At 40.1% G+C, this 22,677-nt stretch overlaps 1 protein-coding gene across 4 annotated transcripts; it reads left to right on the plus strand.

Moving 5' to 3' along the window:
- The first annotated feature begins 332 nt into the window (after positions 1–332).
- On the plus strand, positions 333–22,561 carry pdlim3 (PDZ and LIM domain 3). 4 transcript variants are annotated; one of them, XM_012959429.3, is made up of 8 exons: positions 342–603; positions 7,740–7,891; positions 10,258–10,342; positions 14,589–14,656; positions 16,007–16,270; positions 19,122–19,252; positions 19,841–19,949; positions 20,952–22,561. In XM_012959429.3, the coding sequence occupies exons 1-8, from the start codon at positions 511–513 to the stop codon at positions 21,133–21,135; spliced, it is 1,086 nt and encodes a 361-aa protein (XP_012814883.2). In that variant the 5' UTR covers positions 342–510; the 3' UTR covers positions 21,136–22,561.
- Positions 22,562–22,677: the final 116 nt, after the last annotated feature.

Below are 22,677 nucleotides of genomic sequence, written 5' to 3' on the forward strand. Positions count from 1 at the left end.
ATTATATCAGTGGTACAGATAAATAAGAGTAATGCCACCTTGTTTCACTAAGTGAGCAATGGGTTAATCCTGTTGCATTGTGTTACAGGCCTTGGAAGCAATCCAGTCATGACTTCATTCTACGGTTACACTCCAGCCCTAAAACATAGCAATGTTGTTATAGTCTGAATTGATCTGTTTGACCCATAAGTGCAAGGGAGGGTAAGTGTTAATAGAGCCAGACTCAAGTGTGTCCCAGAGGCAAAGGAATTCCTCCTCTCTCTTCCCAAACATATGCCCGGCTGTCCCATTCCCCCTCCTCAGCCCTCCCTCCTCTCATTCCCCCTCTGGGTCTCCTGGCCAGGCCATGACGTCAGCCCAAGGAAAGGGATAAAGGGAAGATCCTACAGCATCAGAAGATCAGGCTGCTGCCTCAGGAGCTGGGGACATCATCTCACTGACTGACCTGCAGCTGAAACCTCCTCCTTCCCATTCTCACCTCAAGAAAGCAGAGATCTATTTTGCAAAGCCATGCCACAGAATGTGGTTCTCCCTGGGCCTGCTCCCTGGGGATTCAGGCTTACTGGGGGCATTGATTTCAATCAGCCCTTAATCATATCTAGGGTAAGTCAACTTTCTAAAAAGATTAATAGGAAACGATTAATGTTGCGAAGCAGCAAAATACGTGATCCACTGTAGCTGTGGATATTAGGGCAGATTATGTTTAATGTCATTTTCCATGTTTTTTTTTTCCCAATAGTTTTTTTCTGTTATATTCCTTTTTCATAACAACATAGGAGGGTCTTTGTATTGATAATGAAGAGATTGTTTGATGTTTATAGACAAGTCTGGGACAAGTGATTTAAACCAGAAGTGGACTGAGTATCATGCTGTTATGCAATACAGGTCTCTGCCAAGTTTCTATTCGCGCTCACACAATGTCTCACAGAGAATTTTATGTGACTTATGTGTATAGGCAGAAAGCAGCCAGTGGCATGTTCATGTTATGGGATATGTTCATTGGTGCCATCAGGAAAGATTAAGCAGGACTTCACACTGTACCATCATGCCATTAAAGCACATATCATACAGGTATGGTGTGAGACCTATTATCTGGAATGCTTAGTAACTATGCTTTTTTTCTCAATAAGGGATGTTTTGGAATCACCATGCTTTAAGGTTTCTGGCAGACACTGCATAAATAGCAACGCAGGCATTTTGTGTCTGCCCACCTGTCACTGCCAGCTCATAAGCAGGGGGTTTTGCATACATTAGTTTGGAAATTGCTGACAGAGCATCAGTGATGGCATTGTCTTGTCATGGAGACTTCAGAATAATGGGATCCTGGATAACAGATCCCATACCTTGATCACTTGGTTTTTTGTGTTTGTAGATTTACAGTAACAATTAAATACACAGTCAGTGAACAAATACTTGCCACTCAACATTTGGATAATGATCATAAGTCCAGATGTGTCCAGAAAAGTATGGTATTGATTATTGTGTTCTGTAAGAGGCTGGCTTCCCCACATGCTGTATATTCCAGTCACTATTGCACAATACCTTGTAAACAGTTTTAGATTCTTCCATGAATTTTGGGTGCAAGGGTTCCACAAACAGAGTAGGGAAGGTTATGTTCTGTTCAAGGTTTATAGGGCATATTTATCAGTAAGTATGCCCCTAAAATTGTGGAGATGCAGAGTTCTCTGGAAAACTGTTGTGAGTGCTGTGTATCACCCTTTCATAAATATGCCCTTCTAGCAACTTGTTTTGTTCTTACTTAATGGTTCCACTGTTGGTTCTAAAGTCTATGGTGGGTAGGTAGTGCAGTAAATCCACAAGTTTTGTAAGGGAGGTAGTGCAGTTTTTAAACAGTGTGGTGGGACCTGGTGTAGTAGTTCCAGAAGCTGCGGTGGTTTGGGTTTGCAAAAGCTCCATAAGCTCTGGTAGATAGGTGATGAAGTATCCCAGCTGTAGTAGGAAGGGGGTACAGCAGTTCCACTAACTGTGGTAGGTAGTTAATCCGAGGTAGTTAGTACGCAGTGTTGCAGTAATTTTACAAACTGTGGTGTATTGGTTGTGCAGTTCTATTATTAGCTGCAGGTGGTGGGTAGTGTGCAGTGGGTATGTAGCAATTACAAAAGCTGCAGTGGGTATGTAGCAATTACAAAAGCTGCAGTGGGTATGTAGCAATTACAAAAGCTGCAGTGGGTAGGTGGTTCAACAACCTGCAGTAGAATAGGCTCTGTAATTCCACACTGGCTGAAACAGATTTTGCAGGCTGGCAAATGGTTTCTTCTTCAGAGGGGTTTGTGTATTTTCTTACACTAAGTAACTTGTCTGACTGAGAATGCAATTTTTGACATTCCAGGAAGCCCCATTGTAGTGCATATTAATGAACTGCTAATTAGTATTCATAAGTGAGTTATTGGAAACACCAACAGGCATGAAGGCTTTGCTGCCAGGACTGTGGCACTATTCCTAACCAGGGATAAGTAACTGATGTTGTACAACATAGAGTGCTTTCAAAAATCACAGCCTGTCAGGGCCCGAGTTAGAGAAGAAGCAATGCAGGAAACATGAGTTGGGATCAGGCTTTAGCTTAGAGTGTGATGCTGAATGCTGTCAGAGGGATGCAGGCTGGTTAAATTGAATGTATATTTTGAAAATGTCTAGCTTTTATTATGTCCTTTGTACTTTTATGCATGTTTATCCCTTACAAGGGGCCTCTTTAATGCTGGGGAAAATGCTGTTTATTCCCTCTCCCAAAACTAGTCCTTGTATGAAATGTGGATTCATCAAATGAGTTTCCTCCTCATATAGGAACCTTTGCATGTTTCCCTAATTTATCGTAAATACTTTTTGCATTTCCCAGAAACACATTGCTAAAGGCACACTGACATACCTCCCAATATTTGAAAAATACAAAGAGGGACAAAAAGAAATTTTATTAATTACAATTGTATCTAAGTGCAGGCGTTGAGTATTCTGGGCCCTCTGCCAAAAGCTACTTATCTAATTAAGTTTGAAAAACATTGTATGTTTTTTGGCATTAAGTGCAGGAGATCTGAAGGGAAATGAGAGACTTTCAATAAGAATCCAGGACTTTGGGCTGAGCTGTTTAAATCGGGACCATCCCGCGAGAATCAGGACAGTTGGGAGGTATACACTGAATTCAAACTTATAAGGCCACTTTTATTATGATTGGGACTAACTGCAAAGTCACTCTGAAGTCCACATTAATTATTAAGAGTAATATTTGCTTGCCTTTTTGTACTAACAGGCTATAAATGCAGGGCCTCTACCCACACTAGTGCTGCAAGGCTGCTTGTTCCCTCTCAGTGGACTGGCTTCATTGAGGACTGGGCTGAAGATTTAAATAACTGTTAAAGGGGGTTTAAATAGCTGTCAAAGTTTGCCCAGGTGCAGTAACCCATAGCAACCAATCAGCAGGTAGCACCTGTTCCAAAACAAACATCGTATTGGTTGCTATGGTTTACTGTTCCTGGGTATACTTGATGCCTTTCATTACATATGGGCATATATCTCCTACCCAGCCCCAAGTGCGTGTCAGCAGGTGGCATGCTGCCCCAAGATTTTTTCCATAGCCCCAGGCCTTTGTGGCCTAATAATCCTTATCATTATTATTATGGTTGTTATTATTATTATTCCACATTGCTGTACAACAGAAGACTGCATGCATCAAGCATGAAAATTAAATGCATGTAATGACCAATATACAAGGTAAAGAGGGTCCTGCTCAACAGAGCTTACAATCTTAATAACAAGTTTGCTTGGGGTCCAGTATTTTCCCAGTATGCCATTGCATTCATACCTAATCCTATCTTTTAGTGTAAAGACACACAGAGCTACTAGTAGCAGTTACGTGTCACTGCTACTAAAATAGACAATGCTGATAATTTACTGATAATTGTCTCTATGTGTGTTTTAGCAGAGGTAATTCTCAGTATTGTCTGTGGCAGGGTATTTTCTGGCTTTTAGTAGACATGACAAGTAGCTGCTTCTTAGTATCTCTGTGTGCCTTCACCCTTAGAATCAGGCAGTGTGGTGCAAGGCCTCCCAACCCTGCTGTTTCACATCATCTCCAGTCACAGGGATATGATCAGTTCTACTCGTGCCACTGTGACTTGAGTGGGCAGGCCGACTTTACTTAGTTTAGGTCATCACCAAAGTCATTAGCATGAGGCTTTAGGACAAAAGGAATCATTTTGCGATATATTTCAAATAGCTCAGACAATCTATATATCTAGATATATGTTTATTCTGTATATAGATTTTTGTATATAGATTTTTGTCCTATGTAGGACACAAAGCTATCCTGCAGGATGTCTATAAATGTTGCACAGCATGGAAGAGATTAAGTCAATTGTGGCTAGTAGAGAGAATTTATGAAGAAAATTCCTTTGTGAAGCAGCACACATGACTGATTTTTAGGCATTCCTTTTCTTAATGTGTTCACTGCTCACAAGCTTTCCCAATATGATGTTACATGTAAAGGGGAAATATAGAGTTAATGGAACATATTTTTGTAATTGCATTAGGCACCTTGCTAGCACAGGCAGGCTGAGCAGGGCAGCGCATAGCACTTTGAACTCTATGATGCCAGTCAGTCTTAATATGTTGGGCAGACAGCCAGCAGCTGGGCAGACCTGACAGGGAACTGCAGCTTGGCTTTGCCCTGTGTAAGAGCAAAGCTTTAAATGGCTACCCACTTCCTACTGTGTTTCTGGCAAAGGATACTAATTAGCCCACACCCACTTAGCAGCATTCCATATCTTCTCTGGTGCCCTCTAGCACCCGTGGCCAGAATGGGTACAAACTGCAAGTAGGAGGGACGGAGTGCGTGTTGGGTACAGGCAGGAGGGTGAGGGGGGGTGGAGGTCAATTTTTATCAGTCTCTTTTCTCCCTCAGATCCCATGCAGTTACACATGGGTAGTTATGCCACTGCACCCACAGCTCATTTTAATGGTGGTCCAATACACAAGCAAATAAGATGCCAACAGCAGAGACCTGCATTAGTAGCTTTTATCAGCCTGTGTATGGGCCCTTCTAATGGTGTGACCAACCAATCTCTGGCCACAAATCAGCCAGATATCTACAAGGTAGGTTAGAAAACCCCATCTGTGTGTTGATGTAGTAATCTCCCAGTGGGTCTCCCTATCTGGTCCTGTGCCCGGGGGCCATCCTTACTATATTATTATTTTCAGACAGTAAAGGTGGTGTTTGAACATTCCATCACATAAGGCTGATAATGTCTTCATTTGAGTTATAGAATCTCACTCATAAGTCTTTCAGTTTCTGCTGAGAAGAGGAAATTATTTCAAAGCTTGCGCAGACATGTCCGCTGTCTGCTCCTTTCAGCTTTCCATATAGAGTTTCTAATCCAGGGATTGCCTCACACAGGATCACCCGCATGTCTCCTCAAGTGATGCCACAGGAATGAAGGGGAATTATCCTATGGAGCTGAACATATGCACAGGGGCAGGGGGAGGTCAGCCATGGGGTGCACCTGCCAAGCCGCTGACAAGAGTAGGAGGGTGTAATTTATAGCAATCCCTCTACACTCACTGATGTAACTTGTATACAATCTGGCTAATTCACAGGCCGCCTGGGGAAGCCATTACATGCGGGGGTCTGAAAATGAATTTTTCTGTCATGAAGGGAAAAGGTCAATTAGCATACCTGAAACATTGCAGAGCCTTTCAATTAGCAGCACTGTCCAAGAACAGACAGCCAGTTCCACGGAAGGACCAGATAACCTTGCCTCCCTCACCAAATACATCAGTCTAAAGGCAAATAATGGAGCAGCTGCTTCTCTATCATTCATTTTTAGTAACAATCAAACAGACCTCATTGTTTAGTAACCTCTACAAGGGTAGGACATAAGCTTTCTTATAAACCCAAGAATTCTTCAAATTTATATTAATAAAGAACATTTGGTGCCATTTCCATTTCTTAATATATCTCCTTTGACTTTAAAAAAAAATTCTGTGGTATGATAGGAAGCACACTGCCTATAATAACAAATTTGGGATCTTAATGATTCATTAGTCTGACAAACGTGATGCCAATTCCACAAAAAAACGTACCCTGCAGTTTGCACAAAATGACCATAGCTGATTCTGATTTGCTACTGCACACAAGTTACACAGCACACTATTTAGCTAGTGCCCCCAAAGACAAAAGACTTTTGGGGGGAAATGCTGCATTGTAAATAAGCATTCATTTTGAAACATTTGAAGACAAAAGCAGCAGTAGCATGTATTTCTGAGCTCTGGTTTTGTGCATATACATTGGACGTGGGGAAATAACATGAACTGTGTAATTCTCTATATGAAGATGAAGGGCTGAGTACTAAACACTTTCCAGCTGGAGTGTGAAAGTCTTTGGTGAGCAGTAAGAACATGAGAAGCAGAGATTTCTAATCACAGCAATGACTGCCAAACACTTGCAAGGTACTGACTGAGCGCTCAATAGGGCTCAAGTGAGATCTCCTTCAGGCACCTGTTTCATATTGCTGTCATCACAGTCTGGTGTCTTCTTGGAAAAGTTCACAAATAAAAACTTGATTCTTTAGAACGTTTGTCTTAACCAGATTTGAAGCAAGTGTCCTTGGTGGCTGACAGCACCTATCAAGAGGGTATTTTTGTGCTGGAATACTGCTTAGTTAATATGGCCCATAAAGTAAATGACTGTATATATTCCTGTGTTAGAAACAAGTATACATTTTCCACATTGCAATGTTAATTCCTGGCTATGTCTATTTGGTTTCATTTTAATTGCCATTCAATTAACTGTTCTAGCATTGCTTTTCAAAGTCTGTACACCTGTGTGTATTGTAGAACTCAATCTGTCTCTCCATTATCACATGAGCTCTACTCAATCACTGCCACAGATTTGCAGCACATTTGAATATATTCCTTCCCCAGAGCTCTCAATCAACCCTATGTCATAAAGGGGATAATGATCCACTCCGGGCCTTTTGACACCTTATTTCATGTTATCATTTAGTTTAAAGAGGAATTTAGGCTTAAAAAAAACAGGTGGGGTTGAATGACAGCTCTGTCTCTCAGTGTTATTAGATTTTATTAAATAATGGTGCATGGTGCCCTTCAACAACTAAAAAAGTAGTGTAAAAGTACAGTGTTCCCATTATCCATCAAGAAAATTTACCTTTGAGTGCATAGTTAGAGGCTGATCTAGCACCCCTTTCCTTATGGCACCCACTGTGATCACACAAGTCAAAGATTCTGGTGGGGTAAAATGTGAGCTCGCTTCTCACTCAAACTTTAGATAGCATTTCTCATTTAGATTTTAGCTATTTATGTAAAAAATCTGTCCATATAAATTAACATGATCCTTAAACTGTGTTTTATTGACAACCAATAGTTTGTAAAGTTCCCCCCATATCTGTATAACTAAATGTGTTTCTCATACAGCGAATTCAATGCAGCCTACAATTTACTGCATTTTCAACTAATTATAGCAGCTTGTAAAATGCATCATAGTGTATTAGGTGTCATGTATCATGTTATACAGTATTAGCAGTACTTCTCCATAGACAGTGCACTCCTATCAGAATAGAAATGTTATGGAAAAGAAACTTGTTTTCATAAGTTAGGCTAGTGCCACACAGGCGGGTTTGGAGACCATTACTGGTTTCTTCCATATACTGACCAGTAGGCTACTGTCTTTCCTCAAGTGTGCCTTTTCTAAGGATTGTTCATGATTCTTGCAGATAACCCCAGGAAGCAAATCCTCTTTGGCTAACTTGTGCCCTGGTGATGTGATCCTTGCCATTGATGGCTTCGGCACAGAGAATATGACCCATGCCGAGGCGCAAGATAGGATTAAAGCCGCTATGGATCAACTGTGCTTGAAAATTGAGAGGTAGGAATTTAACAGTGGTGTTATAATGAAGTTAGTCACTGTTACTGGCAACTGTTCTTGGTCAGAATGAGGTGGCTGTAGTCATCATTATCAGGTTTGGAGAACACTTAACTAAAGAGGTACGCAGAAATGCTGTACAGTATATTTTGGGTTTCTACCAGCCCAAGGCAACCACAGCTCTATAGCAGGGAAGATCTGTGCCTCCAAAGATGCCCCAGTAGCCCCCCATCTTCTTTTCTGCTGATTCCCTGCACATGCTCTGTGTTACTGTCACTTACCTGAGCTTAGGGACCCACTCACTATATACTGTATATATAGAATATAAAAGTAAGACTGGTTAGTAAATAATACAGATTATTAGTAAATGGCAGTTTAGAATCCAGTGCAGTTAGCATCAGAATTTAATAATCAGCCCTGTAGCATCAGCTTCTATGACCAACAAACCTTATTTTCTGCTTGATAATTTGCAAAGACCCCTAAGCTCAGCTTCTCAACAGCAGCCCAGAGCCCACTGAGCATGTGCGTGTCACTGACACCTCTAACAAAATCAAAGATGTGAAGCTCCTGTGACAACTTCAAAGGCCTGGATAATTACTAATATAGAGATGCAATAAGTTCAGTATATAAAATATGGCATTTCTAGCCATATTCCTTTTTAGGGTTTAGTTCTCCCTTAAATGACATGTGAAATCTGTTTTACTAGGTGGTGCCAATTTTTTTTGCACCCCCAGTGAAATAGATTGGCAGTTTTTTTTCCCTGGGCTGGTGCTCCTGTTAGGAGAGAACCACACCGCATCAGCATCTCAATACCTTACTTTCTTATTACTTGGTGCTTGGCACATGTGCAGTAGAATAAATCTCGACAGGTATACTGTATCCGCGCAGGGGATGCCTGGGATGCCAGTAGAAAGGTAAGTAAAATTGCAGCACGCTGCTCAGACAGTTTTTTCCTCAGGCTGATGCGGTTCTCTTCTTACAGGAGCACCAGCCCAGGGAAAAAATTCAGCAATCTATTTCACTGAGGGGGAGGGTTCCTAATATTTTGGCACCTCACTAGTGAAATAGACTATATATGTCATTTAAATACTGCCAGAAAGTGTGCATAAAGAAGAGACTAGCACAATAACATGGCGAGTTCTGAATATTACTTGCCTTTTGAGCATCAAACATTTTTTAACAAGCTGTAGCCTGCAGGGTATTAGGGTAAATTATACTGTATATATACAATAGAGGCCTCTGTAAATGGTGGAGAGAACAAGCTTATTACAGTGTCTTGCAGGTTGTAATATTTACCAATTACATATTAATTTATTCCCTTTATAATCTACAAATAAGGGATGCACCCAATCCATGTCCATGGAACAAAAAGGAAGACAAACTCTCTTATCAGCTGCTTAAGAACAAAGTCAGGCACAGAAAAAAATAATATTACACAATACAGGAGTTAAAAAAAATTGGGGGAAAATAGGTTTTACATTAACAACTTATATACAGAATAATACTGTAAATAAGAAAAAGCGCATGTGTTTTGATGCTGGATATGATGTTTTTGGGGGAAAGCAGGATTTATTTTCATTAATACAGTTACTTTACAGACCTAGGTTAATCATTTCACTAGCTAGAAGCTGGCAAATTGCATTTGAGCGAAAAGTGGAAGGAAGAGCAAAGTTCGCCCTTTAGTAAATTACCGAATTTGTACTTCTTTGCCTGGGTGAAAATTGAGCTTCAGTCAGAAGCGCCTGTTATTAAATAAGCGAATGCGCGGCAATTGTCTTTTTGGAGAATTTTTGCCAGAGAAAGTCAATTCCCCCTTTAGTAAATCTTTATTTATAAAGCGCTGCGCTGTACAGTAGAATACATTAATACAAACAGGGGGTTATTAAGATAATAATAGATAAATACAAAGTATAACAATAAATACAAATAAATACAAGATACAGTTGCAATAAGTTAAAAGGATGGAGGTCCCTGCCCCGTAGAGCTTACAATCCGTCCTAAAAGTTATGAACAAATGAATTCTGATGCACTGAAACTGATGTGCCCAAAAGTTATTTTCTTATTAAGAATCTGATGTGTAGTCTCAACTACACTACTAGCATATGCCTCCTAATTAATATTGGGATTCCAACACAACTGCAGCACTAGAAGTATCACAACTGATAGAGCACAGTGAGAAAATGACATACAGAGAGTTCTTTAACATTTCCTATATAGAAAACTTCTTAGAAAGTCCATAAATCAGAACTGTAAAAAGTATTTATCGCCATTTCAGATTTGTGTTTTTACCTCATACTTTAGCTGGCATGTTTTCTCCCTTCCAACTGGACTCCTAGCAGCCCTGCTTAATTCTCTGATCTTTTCTGCAGGGCAGAAACAAGGATTTGGTCACCACAGGTCTGTGAAGATGGAAAAGCACATCCTTTTAAAATAAATCTGGAAGCTGAACCACAGGTAAATAATACTTTTCTTTGTACATTAGCCAATGGAATAGGTATGCACCAAGCCCAAATGCATTGGCAGGGGTATAACAGCAAGCACCCTGGAGTCATTTAAATATGTTAAGAAATGTAAATAGAATGTAAGCAAATGTGTTGGGGGATATAGATTAGTATAAGTATATTATTAGTATAGTATAACCTGTCCATCCATGTGCCTATCGTTGTGTTTGAGTAATGAATACGAGTTTGCATTGCTTGTGTGTTTAATCCGCATGAACAGCAGTTTGGTGTGTTTTGTCTAAATGCATACAGGAATTCAAGCCCATTGGTACAGCACATAACAGAAGGGCACAGCCATTTGTAGCAGCAACAAACATTGGGGACAAAAAGCAGGTAGTCAGTTCATCCTATAACACGCCAATTGGGCTATATTCATCCAGCAACATTAAGGATGCATTTCATGGCCAGATGCGAGGGCTTATTCCCAATGCAGATCAAATGTAAGTATTGCATGAGAATCCACTGTATTGTCATATTTCTTCTCCAACCCAGAAGATTTTCTCTAAGACTAGTCACATAACTGGGAAATTCATGACAGCTTGGTGCTTCTCTATTGGCTCATGTATTTACTACAAACAAATAGCTGGTTATCTGGAATGGTTGATACAGGGGCTCTCTGGATAAGGGTTTTGTTCTGTAATTAGGAGTAGCATGCAATACATCTTCTGCAACAGACATTTACTGGCCAAAGCAACTTCACTTAAGATGAGGGACAACAATCTCCATCTTTATTCTGTCCCAAACCTGTATGTGACTATACCCTGAATAGAAGGTCTTTATTAAGTTTGAGAGCATTTAAATTTAAGGAAAAAATATTTTAAAAGCCCAAAAGTTTAGCTCTGAAGAAGATTCTAGAATGAACATACAGTAAATGTAATCTGACCAGTTGTCCTGAAAAGCAAGTTGGTAGTGGGTTCACTGGGGCATAAAAACGGTTTGTTACATGCTGCTTAATATATATAATGTATAACATGATCCTTTAACATCAATTAGTATGACTGATACTGTTACTGATTTTTGATGCAACCACTTGTCATTAACATAATAAAATAATGTATATAATGTTTGCTTCAGTTCTACTAACCTACAGAAACAACATTCCCTCTAATTTGTTGTAGTGTATTTGCTCAAAAGTGTTTGTGTTTGCACAGAGCCATACATTTTACTTAGTTTAGCTGGGGACAGGTACTAGTCATATAGCAGCTTATTGGTGTTTTTGTTGACGATTGTATTGATGGATGCCTTTCTGATGTGATCTAATGCCATTGCTCTGTATCTTGTGTAAAATTTAGTCTCTCTTCCCAGAGTTCCATGTATTTGTGTTTTTCCAGTGCTCTGAGCTGATCCATTCATTATATTTTGATCTGAGGTTATCCCAAAGTTTTATAGTATTTTTCAATATCGGGTTGGTGCTTGTAGCTAGGGGTCTAGATTTCAGACCAGTCCATAAAAAGGCTCTTGGCAATAGTGGTGTCAGTTAGTGAGCTTCTAGGGAACCTATCTAACAACAGAGAAGTGACAATGGAGTTTAAACATTTGAAACAGCAGGGCCGCTTTTCAGTAATAAATGCGGTTGTAAAAATGGAGGCCTCCCTGTGTCACTGGCCATATGATGACTGCCTTATTTACCCTAGGGTGTTTGTTGTTTCATAAAGGCCTAAGCATCTCTTTTTGCAGTGCCTCTATATCTGAGATGTTTATGGGAATAGGGAGTGTACACACAGGTATAACATTTTGGGGACTATTACCATTTTTTGGAGTATATCCTCCCCAGCCAAGAAATTGGTCTTTTGTGCCATGAGTGCAATGTTGTAATTAAGTTCCTTATCCTTGCGGGATAGTTTTTGGTGTAATTATATCTTCTTTTTGTTTGCGGATATAGAGGCTTATTTTATAAGAATCCCTCTGATCACAATTTTATGAGCGGCCCAAACTGTCTCTCTGGCCACAATGAGCTCACCACATCTGTATTTCCCAATAAAGGTGTCATGGGTGTTAAAGAATTCTGAAGCATTTATAGAGGAAGCATATATAGCGATTGTGTGAATGTCTTTTTGACATTCTTTTGCCTATCTGTAAAAGTATGCAGCTATCAGTGCCAAAGTGATGGTCTTTAGCCTGTAGTGGACAGTGAAAATCTGTCCCGGCGAAAAGGGACAGATTCACTCATCATTAGTAATAGCGAGAGCCCTGTGTGAAAAGAAAAGGATTGGGATGGAGTGGTTGGTTCTGGTGATGACATGGGGACAAAGGAAAATAGAAGAAAGAGAAAAGAGGGAAATAGAGGCGACATTTAGGACTGATTAAAACAAAAAGTTATAACTGTTAACAAAAAGAACTGTAAATTATAACCAACCAACTTAGTGGTTCCCCCTACAAACAGTTCACAACAGGTCCACTTATAGTACTTTACCATGTAAATAGCAAGTGGTATAAAAGTTGCTTGGGGGTTGATGGTATCTTGGGGCCTTCCCAGAGTGTCAGGGGCAAGCATTGGAAGAGTGCCTCGGGTACCAAAGATGTGTCATGAAGAGTAGGTGTAATATTAGGAGTTGGGTCCACTGCAGGCCTCCAGTAGTAGGTTACTTACCTCACCATTTTCCCTCATGGTGGGAAGTAGCCATCCAGGCAGTGTATTGATTTTTTGTGTCGCTCTGGCAGTGCTTAGAAGGTTTCAGATGGTTCAGTCGTAGTGGGGCTGGTGCAGTAGTTTGTCTTGTTACTTAAAGCTCCATATAACAATTGTGCGACTCTGGTAAGAGACATGGAATAAGAATGGGAGTCCCCAGTGGTAGGTGATTTTATGTTGGTGAAGTTCTATGAGTAGATTGGATTCTCAGTGTTGCTGGGGCTACTGTACGTCTGGGATTAGAGCGATTTTCTGGCCTTCTACTTCCAGCCCTCCTGAGGGTCACAGAAAAAAATCGCCAATGCACAGTCTAACCCATGCTGTAGCGTTGACCAGCTGCTACAAACCCCTTTCTGCCAGTGCTCAGTCTAACCCACATTCTGGAGTTGATAAAGCCATTATTTGTACACAAAAAAAAAGGTAAATATTGCCAGCGTAATCCAAGATTGCTGGGGGGCTTTATTTTAATTGCATCACAGTCTTATAATGTTAATAAGCAGTGTAGGACAATGAGGGGCCTTGAAGTTTGAGTTGGGAGGAGATCATTTGTTGTCGGTTTCTTAAACTTATTTCCATACCTCTCATTCTCATCAACTGGTGGTTGTTGTGGGGTAGCAAAATATAATGGTGTTTTTAAATCAGAATTTTGACACTTTTGAGCACTATTGTTCATTCTACACTAGTTATGCTCCCCCCCCCCCTCGACTGCTCCAACACAAAAAACTAAGTGCAGCATTCTCTTGGTCACCAAAACAGCCCTGACCTGCCCAACCCTGGCTACCCTAGCCTCATATGGCAATGTTCAGCAGGTTTCTAGAGGTGGCAAAAAGTCAGCCCTGGTGTTAATGGAGCCAAAATTCCATTTTTAAGCAGGAAACCCATCTTAATAGTACAGATGTTGCAATCGCACTCTCTCTCTAGTGAGGCAGGGGGGGAAGGGCTGGCATCAGGGATACTGCCTCAGGGTAAGGAGAACACTCTTTATTCGCCTGTTGTTTGCAAAAAACATCTGACTGCTTACCTTGAGAAAGCATTTCAAACATTCCACTATTAAGTTCAAAGCTTGTTTTGAGATGATGATTTTTTTATTAGCTATACTGCTATTTCTGCATGTGCATGTGTTTTTATCCCTAACAAACAGTTATGTGTAGACATTCATTATCCTTTTCATTATCCTAACTGCTGTATAGAAATTATCCTTTACATATAAATGTTGACTTCCGTTCGACTTCCTTCATTTAAAAACCTCTATGGCAGCTTTACTGTAGTTTCAAAAGTATTCGGAAAACATGATTCCGTTAATGACCAATTATGGATTTTTAGAACAAGGAATTGTTTGTGTTGCTTTTCTTGCTAAGCTGAACAAGGGTTGATGAATGACTAAGAGATGGGTTGGGAAGCATTATCACTTCAGGCAAGAATGCGTTTAGCTGTATTTTGTAATGGTGGCCTTGGGTGCATATATCAATAAATGTATATAAAACATTGCGAATTCAACATAGGGGCTGTGGAAGATTAAATAACCGTGAGATATACAGAAATGCTTTCAATTCTGTTTTCTGTCCTACAGGATCTGGGCTACTTTGAGCACAAGCACAATATCCGGCCTAAGCCTTTCATATTGCCAGGCCGAAGCAGGTTAAAACCTTTCTACTATATATACGTTGTGCATGTGAAACACACAGTATATTGGCTATGTGATAAGTACTACAGTTCTTTTGAGTGACTGACTTTTAAATAACAAAGGGGTAGAAAGTAACTGGGTGACTTTTCTCTTACTGCACCAAGATTAGTGGGGTGAGGGACTTTAAACAATTTTCTGTTAGGGCCGTGACACACGGGGAGATTAGTTGCACCACAACAAATCTCCGATGTCGTGGGCGACTAATCTCCCCGCAATGCCATCCCACCGGCTAATGTAAATTGCCTTGAGAGGATACTTCGACGCCTTCTGAAAATCGCGGCGCCTCGTATGCCATCCCACCGGCGATTTAGATTCTAGCTAGTGGGATGGCATTGCGGGGAGATTAGTCGCCCGCGACAATTGAGATTTGTTGTGGCACGGCTGATCTCCCCATGTGTCACTGCCCTAAGGCTCACAAGTCTCTACATAAAGCATTGCTTTTCTCTGGCAGTTGGTGGCAAAAATGAAATATATTGGGCTCCACAACAAAATCTTTTACCCATTTGAAACCAATGGGAAATTGCCCCTTTATCAGGACCTCTTACTAGGTTGTCCATACCAGGGGGTTCCCAGAACCTGATGGATCTGCTGTCTCAGTTGTTACATCCTTGCTAACACTGCCAAAACATTTTATATCAAACACTAGAATAAGGCTTTTGGCATTTTCTGGGGTAATTGGGGAAACCTATCTGCTTGCTTTCTATAGAGTCTTGTAGATGCATGCTGACTCACTGAGAACCTAAAAACTTTCACTAAAGTGCCCCTGTGACTACATTGGCTTTTATTATTCCTGCTGTTATTACCACTGACAGCCTATAAATACATACCTGCCAAAATTCTAAAATATAAATATTGGATATGTTGGGCATGCACCCAGTGTGGATATACCCTTTTGGGCTGTACCCTCTAGAGCTATTTTATAGATCAAGGTCAATATTGAGTTGATGTCACCCCCATTTCTCCACAAACCTGGCCAGAAGTTTGTGGCATTGTGGCCTTTGGTTTGCACAAGTCATCATAACCATGCCAAGAACTGCCCTAACCGTACTTCCCTTCTGCTAAGCCCTGACAATTTGTCCAGCAGACTACAGATGTCTCCAGACATGAGGGCCATTGGCAGTATGTATAAATATGACTCATTCCGGAATTATTTGCATGCTTAATTTACATTAGTATTTTGCCTTCCTTCTTGTTTCATTTATCAACTTTTTCTTTCTAACATCTTACCACATTTTTCTTTGCTCTAAACTTTCCCTTCCTGGCTGTCACTCCCCCACTTTTCCCCTTGCACTTGGCTGACACAGTGGAAGCAGCACACCTTCAGGTTTTGACCCTGGCAGTGGACGCAGCACCCCTTCTTCCGTCAGCACAGTGAGCACTATAGATCCTGTAGAGCTGAAAGCTGCCTCTAGGATTGCACCCAACGTCCCATTGGAAATGGAGCTTCCTGGAGTGAAGATTGTCCATGCCCAGTTCAATACCCCCATGCAGCTGTATTCTGATGACAATGTTATGGAAAGTTTACAAGGGCAGGTTTCAACCATCCTAGGAGAGAAGACCCCAATGAGGTATATTTCTGTAAAAATGGATACTCAGTCTTAGAAATCAACTCATGTTAGTTATGGTGTCATATAATAATGAATTAGGATCATTTATGGCTGCGCAGTAAAATGGATGCAGTCATTCGACACCATTTATTTAAAGGAACAGTAACACCAAAAAATGAAAGTGTATAAAAGTAATGACGATATAATGTACTGTTGCCCTGCACTGGTACAACTGGTGTGTTTGCCTCAGAAAGACTACTATAGTTTATATAAGTAAGCTGCCGTGTAGCCATGGGGGCAGCCATTCAAAGGAGAAAAGGCACAGGTTATATAGCAGATAACAGAAAAATCCCCATTATATGGGGCTTATCTACTAGTTATCTGCTATGTAACCTGTGCCTTTTCTCCTTTGAATGGCTGCCCCCATGGCTACACAGCAGCTTATTTATATAGTAGCTTTTCTGTAGCAGAAACACCAGTTTTTTGCAGAGCAACAGCACATTATATTTTAATTACTTTAAAACACTTTAATTTTTTTATGTTACTGTTCCTTTAAGATACTTCCTGACACTGGGGAACTCTGAAGCTACTGCAGCAACTCCAGGGTCCCCACAGCTGCGGGCGTCAGTAGGAAGAGTGTCCTTGTGCATAAAGAATTGGATTCAGGTGTTATTTTGACACTAAGCCCTTAAAAGTACGCCATCTGAATATTTTCGCTGCATTTTGGTTAAAAAACATAGTGATTTGCATCCAAAACTGCACCTTGCAGTCGTAAATGACCCTTCTAAAGAATACCTTCCTCTTAGTAAAGCAGCAATGCAAAAAAACAAGAACGCTGGCCTTGATTTTTCACTGAGCATTTATTTGTCAACTATATGGCTAAAGCATACCTCATGTATGCGCCCAGATTTAATTGGGCAGTTTAGCTGATCATACTGCCTGGCCATCTGGGCATGTATGGCCAGTTGTAAGACTATTTCAACTGACAATCAAGCTATCCTGGTTGATCAAGGATTATTGTCCCTGATGTAAAATTTCCATCAGTTACCTAAAGGAAGTGGAGAAAAGCTGCATTTTAGTGACTAGTCTTTACTTCCTACTGTTTGGATATTTTGGGCAGTCAGCCCAAACAAATGAAGGTGCATGTGTAAGGTGGCCATGCATGTGTATAGACCCTCAGATAGTATCTATCCATTTGCTCTGAAAGCCTGATCAGCCTGTTCATTCAGCCAATTTAGCCATGGTCTGATTGGGGTCGGGCCCGTGTACGGCCACCTTTATTATGTTTTTCAGAGAGCTTACTTGCTAGTGACATTTAGAGAGATATTACCTAAAGCATGGCCACAAATCTCAGGAAATCTCCCTTTTTGTAGGTCATATTTATGTTGCATCGTCACAGTCCCAGCAACATGCATAGGAAATATGTTTTGGCACCGCAGAAAGAACTGGTTTCCTAGTACCTGTTATTACACTGATTGTTCACATTTAGTGATGAGCGAATCTGTCCTGTTTCGCTTCGCCATAAAATTCGTGAAACGGCAAGAAAATTCGCAAAACGGCAAAAAATTTGTGAAACGAAACGTGTCTATTTTGTTGCCCACGTCTGTTTTGGTCGCCCACGTCTTTTTTGTTTTTTTGTCACCTGCGCTTTTTAACATGACCACGCCCTTTTTTTATGCGGCAAATTTTAGAGAGTTTTGAGGCTACATTTACATACCTCGATACCATTTTTGTCTGTTGATTTCCCAGGATTAACTGAAGGTGGTACACACTTTTCAATAGAACATGTTTCTCTGTCTTTGAACTGCTGTACAAGACCACATATAAATCAGTAGCAGAAAGAGAATCAATACAAAAAAGAATAACAGTAAATGTTTCACTTTGTGTTTTTTATTGATGGGGTCAGTGACCCTGACACCCACATTGCCACATTGAACAACTATTGAAAAGCTGTTTAGAATAACCTTATATATGAAATACTAGAGGCTAATTCAAAGGTGAACATGCTCACAATCTGTAATAAAAGAGGTTCCAGTACAACAATAGATGCAGAGAAGGTTAATGCGCTGCACTAACAGGATACTCTGTGCAGCATATATGTGCCCCCTAGTGAGTTTGTTAGATATGGGTACATCATACCATGTCCTGCTCACTAAGTCTGTGTTATCTCTTATGTGTGGTTACTTTTTGTCCCCAAAGAAATGGATGGAACCTTTTATCATATATTCTGGTTGTTCATGCATTTCTTTTACACTTTTTTTAAATCTCAAAACTTTGGTGGTACACATTTACTTTGGTGGTACACATTTACTTTGGTGGTACACATTCACTTCTGTGTAGGGGCAGCATAGTAAAGAAACCCAGGAAGTAACATCTCCTCAAGGTGGGTGTTGATTCAATGGCTCCCTTGCATCCGTGCCCCCTGTACTTTGCACCTTTTTACACAAGTCATTTCAACAGAATTTGTGCTCTGCACTGTATTGTATTGGCAACCTTCCTTCTTGACCTTCACATAAGATTATAGGCTTTGTGCAGATTGGAAGCGGCGGTTAACACTCTGCCAACAGATTGAGAGGCCATTGTCTGTGGGCTTGGAATTTTATTAAATGATTTTTCCCATATAGGCACCCTTAGAGCTGCCTCCCTAGGCATGGGCCCTGGGGTGCCTGTATGGTAAATACACCTCTGTTCATACTATGTGCAAACTGCAAGTACCGTATGTGTATGGGAGCAGAGTATCTTTGCAAATAACGTCCATTCAACCGTGCCCCATTTTGTACTGTTTTCCTAACTAATCAGGCTTTATAATAATGCTTTCAGGAATTAATTTGTCATTTGTTGTTTCTTTTCTGTGCTTTATGGTACAATGCAGTGATCCAGTTCCTCCTGCTGTGCCTCAGTCAGATGTATACAAGCTTCTGCATGATGATACAGAACATCCCAACAAACCCAGGCAGTCTGGCTCCTTCAAAATACTGCAGGACATGGTCGACGATGACCCAGGTGAGTATATAGAGAATGCCATCACATCACATTAAATAAGTCCCAGTCAATGTAATCTTTCTAAGTGCGTTTAATAGGTCACATATTCTGTATTTAGCACTCGCCAATCCTAAAACATTTGGCATTGCCACAAATAAAGCACAGGTACACGACCTGCACATCAGTGCTCTCAGGCTAGAAACATGCTGATTTGTAATACTGTAGCTATTGTTCATGCCCATAGTGGCAAGTTATTGGCAAGTAATTGTTTATTTCCGTAAAAGAAAAAAATGAAAAATCTCTGATATGGAAGGGTGTTCCTGTTATTGTCATTTTGCTGTAGGAGCTTCATATTTAGAAAACATAACCATTACATAAATACAGGTCTAGGATATATTATCCAGAATGCTTGGGAACTGGGGTTTTCCAGATAAGAGGTGCTTATATAATTTGGAGCACCATGCTTTTAAGGGAAAGTAAAAGAATATCTATCTAGCAAACTCAGAAAGATGTATATCATATTTATGTGTACTCAGCATTTGTGTTACCCCATAATTCTCCTCACACAACCATTGTGTTTACCGATTTCTGTTTTTTCTCCTTTTAAAGATCGCCCAGCAGGCACCAGAAGTGTTAGAGCCCCAATGACCAAACCAAGCACAGGAGCAGCTGCTGTACAGAAAGTGCCCGTCTGTGATCGCTGTGGAAATGGCATAGTGTAAGTTTGGAAATATCTATTCTGAATGGAATTTGATGAAGGAATCCATTTTTCTGTTAACTTGGTCAGGTTTGGCCACCAGTTCCACTGTACTGGGGCTGGGTTAGTGGGAGAGTAGGAGAAATTCATCAGTATATAATCATGCTAATAAGGATCCTTCTTTGCCCATGTTTTGTTTTCTTGCTTCTTCAGTTATTACCATATACATGAGTGTTGTGCATGGGATGCACTTATCCCTGGTCTTTGTCACCAGTTGTTTCCATCCATGGGCCATGCCCTAGCTTGAAAGGATGGTTTAATGTACAGTGGCCAGGGGCATGCTCCATATATAAGTTGTAATGGTATGTTAACATTTAATGCAATGGTTCAATAGCCCTATGACATTAATGATCCATGCCTGCAAGGTTGACACAAAAGGTCCCCATCTTTTGAGTGTCAGTGACACTGCACATGCTCAGTGAGCTCTGGGCAGTTGGATAGAAGCTAAGCTTAGGGGGTCATCAAAAATCATCAACACAGCAGAAAGTGAGGTTATATATCTCACAGAAGCTGATGCAAGAGGACTGACTATTAATAAATTCAGATACACAATGCCCTGGTTTCTGTGCTGTCAGGTAATGTAAATCTGCATTTTAATATTTATGTTGTATATATAATGTCAGTCCATAAGCTCAATTAACTACTGTGAATCAGCAGTAAAGCATAGGGGGAGCTGCTAGGGGCATCTTTGAAGGCACAGATCTTAAATGCAACATGACTGTGTTTACTCCTTCTTTATGAATACATTCTGTTACTGGGAAATGTTAAACAATCATTCACTATTAAAAATATTAAGATTTTTGCTTTATTTGGAGTTTCATTTTCATTATATAACAGTCTCCTTTTTGAGACTTCCAGACTATACTTCAATTTGTGATCCTATTTCTTTTTCTTGAGAAATAATAATATAAAAATAACACAACATTTTAACAGGGTTCGCCTTTCTTTTCTTGTACTACACAGGGGCACAGTTGTGAAGGCGAAGGATAAATTGCGCCACCCAGATTGCTTTGTGTGTACTGACTGCAATCTAAACTTGAAACAAAAAGGCTACTTCTTCGTGGAGGGCCAGCTGTACTGCGAAGCTCATGCCAGAGCACGTATGAGGCCGCCAGAGGGATATGATGCCGTCACAGTCTATCATTAAATCACTAATTAGTGTCAATGTGTAGGGCCAAGCTATGAAAGATTTTAAAAATGCAAAGTTTGATTTCCCAGCACATAATATGTGCATTGTTATTTAAACAAGAGACTCATACTTTTATCAAAGAATGGAAATCGAGCCTGGGATGTAGGGCAACTGAACAACTGGTCATTCTGTTCTTTCATTAGAGATTTTGTTTTTCTCCGCATTTTTATAATTTTCCAGGTAAATGTGTCTTGTTTTCTTCTACATATTGAGTAGATACATTTTTCATATTATAGGAAAGAGTTTGTTAGTGTGCTGGTGCCTTCCCCTTTAAGAATACAGAGATTGTTGGCTCATTTATTGCAGTACATTAAGTTGGCTGAATATTATATTTTGACCCATGCAACTACATCCAACTTGAAAGGTGAGTTCTGTCGATTCAGCACCATCCTACAAAATCTCCCATGTAGTTTAGCTCTTATGGACACAGAATCTCTGTTTTATTTAAAAGTAAAGAGAATAATTATCTTGGTAGTTTTTGGCCAAAATGTCTTAATGTCCTTTAACATATTTATATTTAGTTGCTGTAGGAACACATCCATTTGTCACTAGAGGGAGTGTTATGTTGTCCTTATCCATTCTTTGCTATCAATGTATAACAATAGAATATAAACATGCTAGAAGTTTGGAATCATGCACAAGCTTATTTTCATTTTTGCATTTAATAGAATACGTTTGTATTGTAGTAATGGAGAGCACAAAGCACAATCGTATACATGAGACAAAGGACACGTCTGTTACTCACTAGCTGTTGTCCACTAGTATTAGTGGTGGGATGACATACTCTTGGTTGTTACTGGGGATATCTGTAGCTTTGAAAGGCAAACTGCATCTGGAGGGCTGCCAGCTTCCCTTGCCTAAGCTATAGTATTTAGCTGGGACGCAAAAGAACATTATGGGATAAGACGGCCTGTTGTGGACCTCACACTTTTAGTACCAACAGCCAATCCAGTAAATCATTTAAAACATGTTGTCATATATGAGAATTGTGTGAGAGGAGAACAGCATTACTGATGGACTAAAATATTTTACTTTGGACTTAAAACTGTACTTGTAATGCATACACAGTGCCACTTTACATGTTATACTGGCTAATGCCTTGTGACTGCCAAAGTGTCATTAAGTCACTGGGCTTCCAATCAGAAACATAGTTTGAAACATTGTGTATTGAGTACTGTGTAATATTGTTAGAGAATGTGTTCACATATGTTTTCACTGTGTTTGAACTGCAGTATGCACTATTAACTGTATCTGTTCTAATATAGTTAATGCTTATATTGTTTTCATAGCCTTTCTAGGCTCACAGCCATTTCCAATGAACATCTATTATTTTGTTATATAATGGGGGAAAAATCTACAAAAAATAAAATTAAACTTCTTTGATCATTTGCACATTTATTCAAACTAATAAACAAACTACTACAACTACTACTAAAATACATTTGTAGACTTTCTCTAGACAAACAAAAATGCCAACCCTTCTGCATGTACTAGCAGCAA

The sequence above is a fragment of the Xenopus tropicalis genome, chromosome 1 (genome assembly GCF_000004195.4).
Source record: "Xenopus tropicalis strain Nigerian chromosome 1, UCB_Xtro_10.0, whole genome shotgun sequence".
Classification (NCBI taxonomy): domain Eukaryota; kingdom Metazoa; phylum Chordata; class Amphibia; order Anura; family Pipidae; genus Xenopus; species Xenopus tropicalis.

Bases quoted from the DNA above. Each gene is read 5' to 3' on its own strand.
- pdlim3 (XM_012959429.3), top strand. From the start codon at position 511: ATGCCACAGAATGTGGTTCTCCCTGGGCCTGCTCCCTGGGGATTCAGG. The intron at 604-7,739 runs GTAAGTCAACTT...TGATTCTTGCAG, and splicing joins AGCCCTTAATCATATCTAGG to ATAACCCCAGGAAGCAAATC. The intron at 19,950-20,951 runs GTAAGTTTGGAA...TGTACTACACAG, and splicing joins CGCTGTGGAAATGGCATAGT to GGGCACAGTTGTGAAGGCGA.